Source organism: Spinacia oleracea, chromosome 2, assembly GCF_020520425.1.
Source record: "Spinacia oleracea cultivar Varoflay chromosome 2, BTI_SOV_V1, whole genome shotgun sequence".
NCBI lineage: Eukaryota > Viridiplantae > Streptophyta > Magnoliopsida > Caryophyllales > Amaranthaceae > Spinacia > Spinacia oleracea.
Window position 1 is genome coordinate 95,051,420 of NC_079488.1, and position 12,669 is coordinate 95,064,088.

At 35.9% G+C, this 12,669-nt stretch overlaps 2 protein-coding genes across 2 annotated transcripts; one reads left to right on the top strand and one right to left on the bottom strand.

Moving 5' to 3' along the window:
* The first annotated feature begins 4,181 nt into the window (after positions 1-4,181).
* LOC110805725 (chlorophyll a-b binding protein 5, chloroplastic) lies at positions 4,182-5,325 on the top strand. Its single transcript, XM_022011346.2, has 2 exons — positions 4,182-4,425; positions 4,504-5,325. Exons 1-2 carry the CDS (start codon positions 4,283-4,285, stop codon positions 5,153-5,155), a joined length of 795 nt encoding a protein of 264 aa, XP_021867038.1. The 5' UTR covers positions 4,182-4,282; the 3' UTR covers positions 5,156-5,325.
* A 2,059-nt stretch (positions 5,326-7,384) lies between these two features.
* On the bottom strand, positions 7,385-10,607 carry LOC110805737 (probable anion transporter 5). The gene is made up of 3 exons (XM_056837377.1): positions 10,203-10,607; positions 8,134-9,637; positions 7,385-7,842 (listed from the first exon to the last, which is right to left on the bottom strand). Exon 2 carries the CDS (start codon positions 9,487-9,489, stop codon positions 8,161-8,163), a length of 1,329 nt encoding a protein of 442 aa, XP_056693355.1. The 5' UTR covers positions 9,490-9,637; positions 10,203-10,607; the 3' UTR covers positions 7,385-7,842; positions 8,134-8,160.
* Positions 10,608-12,669: the final 2,062 nt, after the last annotated feature.

A 12,669-nucleotide genomic window follows, 5' to 3' on the forward strand; every position in this document is an offset into this window, starting at 1 on the left:
CTTGGTGAATTGGGAGTTGTACTTTTTTTTAATACATTTACCCTAGTCAGAATTTCAGATAGAAGTTTTAAGTACTCGGTATACAACAACTAGCTGTACTTTACAGCCTGTACACAACCACTATACTCCGTAATAAATTATAAAAAATAATAATAAAAAGGGCAAGGGATGACTGAATGCTCTAGCTAGTTGGGATACAACTGTAACTCATTATTATTAATTAAATATATAAAAGAAATAACTAAAAATAGCATATTCTTGTCTTCTTCAGCTCTTTACTTTCTTCGTCTTCTTCAGGTGTTTTAGTTCTCACATTCCAAAAAAATAAAATAAAAATAGTGTTATGGTTCTCTCTTTCGAACACTTCCCGACCACCAAGGATGAGAAGACTTCCATGGAAGTCGCCTCCCATGTGCGACCAAAATCCCCAGATTTTACTTCTTCTTCTTATTAATAGATTGACCAATTTATAGATCTAAGGTTTTCAAATTGGGTTCATCACTCCGGCGATCCGGATCACGTACCATGGTGACACGAAAAGAACGAACTTGGATCCCTGTTCGAGGCCACGTACCAAGTTCTGGGTATCACTAATTCAAACACCATTTATTCCGGCGAGTGCACTGGTGTTCTCGCACCACTCAGGCGAGTAAAAACCTGTTGGGTACGTGCCTTACTCCTAAAATACGTATCTAGATCGTCCCCGAATTTACCTAAACCGTACCCAAAATTTACCCGCGTATCCGCCCGGTTGGATTCACCATGGGTACGTATCCTAGGCGTACCCGTACCTGGTACGAGAAACGACACCTAGGAGGCGTACCCAGGCTTCATAGCCGGTCACAACCGTACACCCTTGTCCATCATCTAATTCTGGACAATAATAATAGATAACATAGAAAAGTACTTCCTCTGTTCATAAATACTCGCAACGTTTGATATTTTTACACTATTCATATATTTTATTTGACTATTCTCGGTGATTTATATGTCAAATAAAACATAGTCATGTGGGATCTTGTTAGATTAGGCTCAATACGTATTTTCAAAATATCAAGTTTTTATAATTTTTACTTGGAGAGAATTTAAGATATTGACGATCTAAATTGTGCATTGGCATGCGTGAAAGTGACAAACGTTGCAAGTATTTATGAATGGAGGAAGTATATTTTATTAGTGTTAATGGTAATAAATTAAACATCTAATTGTAGAACATATGCATCGAACAAGGGTTACGTTATTTAGAAATAAAACTGAAGGCAACGCCCTTTTCCATGGCCAATTGGAGCAACCTACTATGTACATTCCATATCTTATCTCGACCCTAGCTTTAAAAAACCACAACTTGAAAATCAACATTTCAATTAATACCCACAATACCCCTAAAATCCTTCTTCAATAAAATCAAATTTCTCTTAGGAATAGTGCACTGACAGAATTACCCTTATGATTGACTCATCTCATTTTTTCCAGCTGGCCCATAGAATCAGGCACATTACCTTCTTCCTCCAACCTTCTTTCACCCGCCATTATTCTATCCTCTCTAACCATAAAGTTTCCTTCACTACGGTACATTTCTCTCTTCTCTTTCAATTTTTGCATGGCTTATTCTTCCTCCGCCTTTTCTACCATTCTTCGATCCTCTCTTTCTTCTTCTACTACTTAGATCATTCGCTTGAATTTTAGGGGTTTTTATTACGGCGAGAAGGAATAAACGAACGTTGAAGGATTTAGAAATCCGCGCAAGAATACTGATAATTAAATCCCTCTTAAAATTAAGGTGTGTCTGTAAATATTGGTGTTCAATTATCAATAAACCTAATTACAATCCTATGAAATTAAGCCTTTCCAAGATTTCCTTACCAAAGTAGAGATACAGTTTGAAACAACATGGGTAAGAACTTATGAAATAAAAAGGAGACAATATATAGCCAAATAAAAATAATTCAATTACAAAATATTCTAGACTTTATGATTGTACCTCCCGGTGCTAAGGACCCAACAAAATTAAAAATAAAAAATCAAAGTACTTTTCCCAAATACTTCTAATTAATCAACAAAAAAGAACCGGTATAGATTGTTAAGTGCTCAATCCTAGATCATGCCTCTTTGAAAGTCATGATACCCTTTCCACGTGCACTTCAGGAATCTCTATAGTACTCCTAATAAATATGATCACCAAAAAAAAAATTACTTTACACGATAATTCATAGGTAAATAAAATGAAAAATAAAGTCGTTGATGCAAAACAAGCAATACGAATTATTTTTTTTCATCAAAAAATAAGCTTAATTTTAAATTTAAGTCCTTTATTAAAAAATAGTAGTAAAAGATTCTATTTAACAAACTCTAACTTATGTTCACGTTTAACAAATCATAATTGATTAATGTTTTGAGAGTGATGGATAGCTCAGTTGGTTAGAACTTCCATCCCGGTTCCAGGTGATTCTGTGATCGATTCTCATCCCCGTACTTGTGGCTCATTAGCACCAAAAAAAAAATATTGATAAATGTTTTAAATTTTTTTCATTTATAAAGAAACAATGATTTTATCTTTTATTTTTAACAAATAACTCTAACTTATGTTCACGTTTAACAAATCATAATTGATTAATGTTTTGAGAGTGATGGATAGCTCAGTTGGTTAGAACTTCCATCCCGGTTCCAGGTGATCCTGTGATCGATTCTCATCCCCACACTTGTGGCTCATTAACAACGAAAAAAAAAAATTGATTAATGTTTTAAATTTTTTTCATTTATAAAGAAACAATGATTTTATCTTTTATTTAAAAATAAAGTAAAAGTAACTATGTACGTGGTAGTATTTGAGATATACGAAGTAGAGTTGTTCACTCATGTGCTCATAATCATAAGGTATAATCAGATGGACAAAGAAATAGGATTAATTTTACCATGCTTAAGTTAAGTTAAACAGTTCCTCCTTAATTTTGTTCTTTCCTTAATTTTGTTTGTTTTGTAGGGTTTTAATAATACTTCCTCTTTGTGCGAGGAATTGTTCACCCTCGAAAGACAGGATTTTTCTTCTCCTTTTAGGGAGAATTTTTCTTAGGATTAGAGGATCCTATATTTCTGGTGTAAGAGGGAAAAATATTATTTAATTTCGCTGGAGAAATGGATTCAACAATGAAGATTTGTGCGATGTCGCAGCAGATGTCAGTTCTACGTCCAATCAATTGAATCTGATTTAATTCAATATCAAAACTGCAACAGATCAAAAGACCTCCTCGTTGAAGGCTGTATCAAACAACGATGTGTTAGAGGGTATACAAGATGTTCGACGCGCGATGATCGTAGTTTTGCAGAAAACGAGTTTTATTTGATTAGATTTGTTACGTATTTGATAGATTCAGATATCTTTTGTAGATGTTGTATGACTTTTTATTAATGAATTAATTTTAGTTGTTTTAAAAAAAAGTTAAACTAAACAGTAAACCCTGAAAACTTATATACCGGGCTTCAAATTAACTATTGTTAGGTTTTGTTCGATAAAACTGGCGGTAGCGGGTAGCTTTTGACGGTTAAGTAGCGGATAGTGGTTAGAGTAGCGGTGAATAGTAGTTGGTAACGGTTAGCTGCCAAAGTAACGAGTATCTAATATAAGTGTTCGATAAAAATAACGGTTTAGATTGTAAAATAATAAAAGCTATAATATATTGTGTAAAAATTTATTACGAAGTATAATTTTATCAAACCTCACTTGAACGCTGCTATTTTTAACATTTGAAAAAAGCTACTCAACCGCAATCTCAAGTCCTCAACCTCTAATTTAACTGTTACCTTAACATACACTTAGAACTGTTTTACATGCAGCATTCTGAATAGTTCAAAACGCTACCCGCTAACTTAAACACTAGGAGAAACACAACTTGGATAAATAGATAAAGATAAGGATGTAAGATGAAACGAAAACTGAATTAAGCCATATTCCAAAATAAAATCCAAGTGGACAAAGTTAGTGGTGTACATTAACCTACAAAATTATATCCAACACCAAAATCTTGCAAATCCTAGATGGCAGAAGAACAGCCTCTCTTATCACCCAAAAAATCACCATGAAAATCCACACATTAAGACGATGACCAATAGAAAGATGACGATGTGTAATTTTCCTGATCCACATCATAACCCTGAAGCTTTAAAAGTATATATAAAATCACATTCAGTTAATGTTAACCACAAACTCAAAGGCTTCAAACTAGCTAAAAAGAAGAAAAAACCCAAAAAAAAACAAAAAAAACAGAGACTAACCAAGTGTATAGCTATGGCTACCTCAACCATCCAACAATCTGCATTTGCTGGTCAGACCATCTTGAAGCAACAAAATGACTTGGTTCGCAAGGTCGGTGGCAACGGAGGCCGTTTTTCTATGCGTCGTACAGTAAAGAGCGCTCCACAAAGCTTATGGTATGTAACTCTTTCTCTGTTGTCGTCTCATAGAATTTGCAACAACTCCAAGTAATAATATATAACTAAAAATTGCAGGTACGGTCCTGACCGTCCCAAGTATTTGGGCCCCTTCTCAGAGCAGACCCCATCATACCTTACTGGTGAATTCCCCGGTGACTACGGGTGGGACACTGCTGGACTCTCAGCAGACCCTGAAACCTTCGCCAGGAACCGTGAACTTGAGGTGATCCACTCTAGGTGGGCTATGCTTGGTGCCCTTGGTTGTGTATTCCCCGAACTCCTTTCCAAGAATGGTGTCAAATTTGGTGAAGCCGTTTGGTTTAAGGCTGGATCCCAAATCTTCCAGGAAGGTGGCCTTGACTACCTAGGAAACCCAAACCTGGTCCATGCCCAAAGTATCCTAGCTATCTGGGCTAGCCAAGTCGTTCTCATGGGTTTGATTGAGGGCTACCGTGTTGGTGGTGGTCCATTGGGTGAAGGGCTCGACAAGGTTTACCCAGGTGGATCTTTTGACCCACTTGGCCTTGCAGATGACCCTGAGGCCTTTGCTGAACTCAAGGTAAAGGAGCTCAAGAACGGAAGATTGGCTATGTTCTCCATGTTCGGCTTCTTCATTCAGGCTATTGTTACTGGAAAGGGTCCCATTGAGAACCTCTCCGACCACCTTGCTGACCCAGTCGCTAACAATGCCTGGGCTTTTGCCACCAACTTCGTTCCTGGAAATTAAGAGCCGTTAGGATGTAAAATAACTCAATGAAAAACGAATGTATGCTTTGCATTGCAGTGATGGGCAAAGATGATGCAACTTTGTACTTCGTATTTACTGATGCCCTGAAATGTAAGGATTAGTTTCCTGCTGTGGATTATTAATCATAAAAAAAAGTAACTATCTTATAACTCTTCCTGTGCATCTAATTTGCCAACTGTCGAACGAAATCTTGATTTCTTCCAGTATTTCCTCTGCGCGTAATGTGAAAACAGCAAAATAATAAACTATCTAGTTAGTGTCTGTAGGGTTTGGGGAAATCCTTAGATTCACAGCCTTATCTTTAGAGTTTAGACGACAACACCTGCACGTTACAGAAAAACACACAAACATCTGAAATGTTCCTTAACCTTTTGTAAGATTGTACAAACTACTACTGGGCCGTATAAGGTTAGCACAAAAATCCTACTGGTATAAAATGGCTTAAACAGCCTTGGCCTTTAGAGATGGGAGATGTTTGTTTTACCAGCTATTTCAATTTCTGTAACAACAGCATTCCGGACACCACAACCTCTATAAGCACTGTTGATGCTGAATCCTAGATTCCTAGATATCTGATACGGAGTACTAAATTACTAATAATAGTAAATACTCCGTACCAGTTAACCGCTATCTACATGGCCAATTTATGTTGATACATATTTCAGCAACGCCAATAAGGTTAACCTGTTGTTGTTGAGAGTAGAAACTGTTTCCATCAACTAAACGCAGCTTTCAATTATGTGGCAATCAGAGATACAGGATTCAGACCCGTTGCAGCGAACAGGCTGAACCTACTGTTCCATCACATCAATCTATATCAAATCGAGTCACATCAGGCAGAACACGGGAATCATTAATACAAGATTCAAAGTAACTACTAGAACAGGTGGATCATAACAAATTAAACTATATAGGAGTCACATACATAAGCAAACAGGCGACAACTATTTTATGGCTTCTCAGCAAAAAGTTCCTAATAATTGGACCAATCTGTAACGTTACTGAAGGCGTTTGTTGTTCAGTTAAAAAAAATGGTACAAAGCACTACAGAGCTTACCCATCAAGTCTTGATCTACTTTAGAGAGTTAAGACAGAATCAAAAGAGTTAGCAACACAATTCTTGATAGAGTCTGTTGTTATGCATTGACTTGCACTTGGGCAGTATAACAGGGTATACAATCCCTATTATAAGGGTAAAACCAAGTACATTCTTAGTTAAATTTGTAAAGGTGTCTAATTATCTTAGCTAAATCTGACATACTCTTCTAAGGAAAGATATAGATGCTGCATGTAAAAAGCCAAATATAGCTAATTCGATTACTGCGTAGCCCTTCTCCAGAATTAATACTGAAGTTAAGAGTTTTGGGCTATAAACCATCTCAGATAGTCAAATTGCATTCACAAACTAAATAGATGAGACATCATAGTTTGATTTTTTTTAATGTAAAGATAATCTTACTTGTTTCTGTTCTGAGCTGATTCTATATTTTGTGCTTTCAGACATTATTTATCAGTAGTACCATATACAGTTCCGGCTGCAGCTCCTTCAGTTGTGTTCTGGCAGACACTCTGATATTACATGGCTGTTGACGTTACCAAATTAGTTCAGCTCTTGAAGGGAACATAATTTCCTGTGATCAATAGTACATATAAGAAGATTTAAAAGTTTAGTACATATAATTTCCTACACAAAAAACATTGCTCTTATTTTTTTTGAATGATTTTGAAGAACATTCAAGAAAAATATCAACGTGAGAAAGCAAAATTTGCTGCAACCGACGAGGCTTGTAAGCTATGACATGTATCTCAAAAATAGAATGACATAATCACATCGTCATCAAATAAAAACCTTACCCTGTCTCTTAAGTTTCCGGGAAGATATCTGACTTCTTGAGTTCTTGACAATCATCTTGTTCTCATGTGCTCGGAGAAAACCAGTAATAGAATAGCAAGCACGAGAATGATTCTGAGTTACTTTTCATCCCAAATTCAATTGTCATAAGATGAGACAACTCTTTATCCATTAGGATCTCGGGGTGGCATTTTCTTTCCACACTTCTATTCGATCCCTGTTATAAGGGTAAAACAAAAACATTCCTCTTACTGAAGCATGTTTTTTACATGCGGCTTGGCCAACAAATCCTTCATTGAATAAACAAAAATGGTAATTGATGCATGTAGAAGACACTGATACAGTGCTGCAGACAGTCAGAATAAATGTAGATATCTCATTGCATTATTACAAGAAATTGTTACAAAGATGGATGTAGATGAATTGTTTATGTAGTAGCAATTTAGAAAATATGCTAAGCTACATCCTTCCTACATCTTTCCTCGAAAAATGATCATACGAAGATGCATTTCTCTTTATTACAGATGAAACAGCAGCTAAAAACCAGCCAAATGGAAAGCAAAAGAAGACCTTATTGCATTATATGAAGAATATCTTGACAAGGCACTTCCTGTTAAGAGTTTCAGGGATGACGTTCTCAGCACAAAGCCACAACCCTTTCTCACAAGTTCAGTGTGATAAGAAAAACCCAACGAAACCTATGGTTCCATAAAACTTCTGACATGCACTGACCACCAGCACGAGTGAGGGACAAAATGAGACTAGCCACTTGTGTAAGCAGGCAACACAGCAAATAACACACATTGCGTCAAGCCTACACATAAACCTCCATTAGATGGATGACAAATCTCCCGAATCTTGTGCATCAAAATATCATTGTATCAAATATGCTATGTAGTCCATCTAAAAGGTAACTTTCCATTAAAGCACACATATTGTACTTGGAGATACTCTAGAGGACCTACACATCAAAGGGTTGCTTTACATAACACAAAACATGCATTCTATTTAGAAGTGTAGTATTACAATGTACTGACGAAAGATATCAAAGTTCAATCCCCGAAAAAATTTGCAAGAACTTAGCTAAATAGGGTAAGATGGGCACCTATTCATGAACTGTGGAAAGCCTAACTCAATCAAAAATTCTTTCCCCGGTTGAAAAAATCATGAAGACAACTGAACTTAAAATACACAGTATACCAGGAATAACAAATACCAATCTCCAACTTTCTGGGCTAGAGATGTCAAAATCAGCAACTTTTGCTGCTTCAAGAAGCTGTCCGGTTAGCTCAACACCAACAATACCAGCTAGTGTACCTGCTGTGTTGGAAACTCCCATAACAATTCCAGCATATCTTGGAGCTATATCCATGTGATTCACAGCAAACCCAGCTCTTCCAAGAGCCAAGAAGCCGAGTGCCACAGAAGAACAGAACACTGCTCCGCTAGCGGTTCTAAACATGGGTAGTGCCATCAACGCCAGAGAAGCCACAATAAATCCTAGGGTATTTAAGAACTTCCTTGTCCCAGTAACAGACATAAGCTTCCTGGTGATAAGATGATCAGCAACCACCCCACCGATATTCGAGAATAAAAACATGTTGAGGTATGGCATCATTTTAGAAGAACCCATTTCTTGGAGACTAAGTTGTAGGCCTTGCTCAAAATATGTCGGTAACCAATTCATAAGTACATACAAGGCATAATGGAAAGTGAAGTTGTTGACCACAATAGCCCATACAGGTAAGCTGACAAGAATTTTCTTCCAAGGTATGTTTAAAGTTTTGATTGAGCTACCTCCATTCTCCACTTTTAACTTGTGATTACCTTTAACAGGCAATAAGCTTTCCCCAAAACCAGCAGCAGCAGCTTTGGGGTGCTCAGATCGAGGAGGGTCTGATGCATATTTAAACCAAAGCACAGACCACATGGCTCCTAACGCTGCTTCGGCTACAAAGACAGACTGAGGCCCTTTAAACTTCACCAGGGTCGGAAGCAGAAGCATTCCTGCAGCTGCACCTAAGTACATCCCAGACGTGGTAAGAGAAACAGATCTAGATCTTTCATGGGGAGGAACCCACTGCGCCAAAACTGTGTGAATCGAAGGGAAGATAAATCCTTGAGCTACACCAACAAGGAGGCGGGCAATAACCAACATGAAAACTCGATTGGGATCCAGCGGGACTAGAGCACAAGTCAGCGACCATAAGACAAATGAAAGCAATAGCACACGCCTGCCACCTATTTTCTGAGCTGCCCAACCTCCCGGCACTTGTGATAAGGCATATCCATAGTAGAAAGTAGAAAGTATCGTGCCTTTGCTTGATTGATTTACACCAGCAGCATCAGCAGCAATCGTATAAGCAATTGAGAAGCCCACCCTCTCAATATAGCAGACAGCCGTACATACGAATGTCAAAAGTACAATCAAATACCGCCTTGGAAACTTATTTTCTTGCATAGTTCCAACAACTATTTGGAAAATTACTTGCTTCGATCCCGACTTGCAATATCTCAGACCTATCGTGATGAAAATTGATGATAGCTCACACTTCCATTCAACGTATCCAATCAACCAACGCTTATAGTGACCTCCCGCATTCTACACCCTGGGACAAAAATATCAAGATCAATACTCTCGGATGAATTCACTCTCTTTTTTGCAACAACAAAGGAAATTCCTATATTTGATGGACCAACTGAACACTAAATATAAGTATAAAGTATAGACTAAAAAAACAGTTCAAATATGTTCTTGTAATTATGTCAAAATGATCTATTGAAAGATTAACAGCCAGACACTCAACTCAAAAATGTTGATTTCAATTTCAACCGACAAATTCATCAGATAAGAAACAAAGAAACAGCATTACAATGAGCACAAACTAATCATACTTTGAAGAATTGCAAAGTATCTCACCGCATTTCTGATTTTGGGAACTCAAATGGCGATTTTGCTCCAAAATGACAATTCACAAATAAGGTTTAATTTTTAACAACTTCCCATTTCAAGAAATCATAACAGAAACTGATAATCACATTAAACAATTCATACTATCCAACCAAGAAAACGCCCATTAATCAGCAAATTCAACAAACACATTGCAAGCATTATCAAAACCCAGAAAAACCCCATCAAAAAAAGAAAACCCATAAAGATTTCAAGTAAATTACCTTAATAAATTGGACCAATTTGCATCTTATTCATCAAATTTCAATCAAAGAATTACATTGAAGTGATAAAACCCCAAAAATGCGACGTCAGATGTATTTTCAATGGGGATCAAAATGGGACGAGGAAACACAAAAGTGAAAAAGATGGTAAAAAATGGAATGGGACAGAGAAAAGGAAGAGATTAGAGGATTAAAGTCAACGAAATTGATAAGGTCTTGTTTCTGAAGAGGGTGAGAATTGAGAAGAGGAGTTGGATCTTCACTGTGTCAAACTGAAGAACATAAATCAGAATGCGGTTTTGCAGTTTTCTTTGTTGTTGTTGTTGAGAGTTGCGTATCTATAAACAAGTACGGAGTACTACTTTGTATCACACGCCACTCCGTAAAATCCAATACCGTGGTTAGATACTTGGATTAGATTGGCGAATCCATGCTATTTTCTCCATCTCAAAATAAATACGGAGTATACTTTGTATAACAAATCTACGGTCTCTACCACTATTCATACTTTTATGGTAAGGTAAGAAAAAGGTGCAGTAAGATGGTTACATCTAACTTAGATGATCTAAGTAGTTACTGTCAAGAATAGAGAAAAGTTGCGGCTTTGCTGGCTCTTGCATAGATTGATATACAACACATGTTAGAGCTAATTAAGTGATCAACATTACTCATCTAGTTTGTTGCTTGATTTGATTCCTGGTAAATATGCTTGATTTTCCATAAATCAAAAGACGAAGAATAATTTTGATGTAAGTAAATATTTTGTACCTTTCAAAGAGTGGACCACATTCCTTTGACTGAGTTAATAACCAAAAGATTGTCGTCTTCAATGGATATGTGACTGAGTTTAGTCGTACAACTTCTTGTAATCCTTTGTGAAGAGCTAGTGAATCGGCCATGATTGAAAGCTTGAGTAACACGCAAGGTGTACGTCCAAACGGATATGTGTTGTCATTTTTCATATCCGGTGATGATTCATGTTGTTGCTGGCTTGAGTTTGCAAAAACAGTCAAATTTGAGTTTAAAATTTATCTGGAGAGGTGGGAAGTGGCGCAAATTGGATTATACACTCGGGTGCACATTGAGCATTGTGCACCCGGTGCAAAACGATGTAGTTTAAGCATTATTTACCTTTCAAGTGGCTTCCCTCCCGGTTCCAGGTGATAATGGGATCGATTCTAATCTCCGCCATTGTGGCTCATTTGCACCAAAAAATTATTTACCGTGCAAGTAATAAAAAAAAAAAAACAGATTTTTTAAATATCCTTTTTTTAGCAGGGAAGTTGAATAGAATCTTTTTAAAATATTTCAGTTGGAAAGTTAAAAATAAAAGACATTTACATAAAATTATCTATCCTAATTTAGATGATTTGATTTCCTATACATTTGAACGTCTTATCATTCCAGGTTTGTTGTTGAAAGAAAACATATGTCTTATTTTTTTCACGTGTTTTGGTATTTACTTTTTCTTAAAAAAATTTCAATGTATTTTGGTATTTATTTTTCTAATTTTGTGTTTTGCATGAGCTTGAAGATGACGTTCATTAGATTATATTGTAGGTAATTTTGTTATTATGTGTTCTTTGAGTTTATGTTATACGTACGTTATTTGAGATTGAATTATATGTTCTTTGGGTTTGAACTACGTATTTTATGGGTGTATATATATGTTCTATGAGTTTGAACTATAAGTTCTTTCTACTTTAGTTTGGAATGTTCTTCCATTTGTTTACGAATTCTTTGTTTTTATTCATGAAGTTGATGATAAGTTTGAAGATTTGTTGATGATTTTTTTTTCCAAAACATATGCTAAATTTATGGGATAAATTGTTATATTTTATCAATGTTCTTTGTATTTTGCCTTTATGTTCTTCCTATTATATATGTTCTTTGTAATTATCCCTTATGTTCGTTCATTTAAAAATAATGTGCACGATGAACATTGTGCACTCAGGTACATAGACACATATTGATTGTGTGTTATAAAAAGTATGAACTACGAAGTAAATAGTATTGTATAAGTGTATGATGTTATTTTCTTTTTGTCCAGGAGCATCATCAGCATTGAGCATGATACTCCCAAGAGCACATAATTTTGTGTAATTATTCAATCCAAAATATTTAAGTAACTATATAAAAAGTAAGAAAAAGTTATAAAAAAAATCAATTCTTTAACTTACGAAAAAAAACATGAATAAATATTTTAAAAGTCAAATTGTATAAAATAAAACAAAATTTACGAATAAAAATTCAAAAGATTGGCTTTGTTGTGTATTCCACAACATCTTTGTTGTGTAGAGTATATAAAAGAAATATTATAAACAATTAATGAATAGGTATGTTAAGTCTATAGTTATAAAGAAGTATGTGTCATCAACCTTGAAAACTTACGACCGTACTACCGTAGTGCTTATATTAAAGGAGGAAGTCTCTGCGGCTATCTGTTATTAGTCTTATATACATGCAA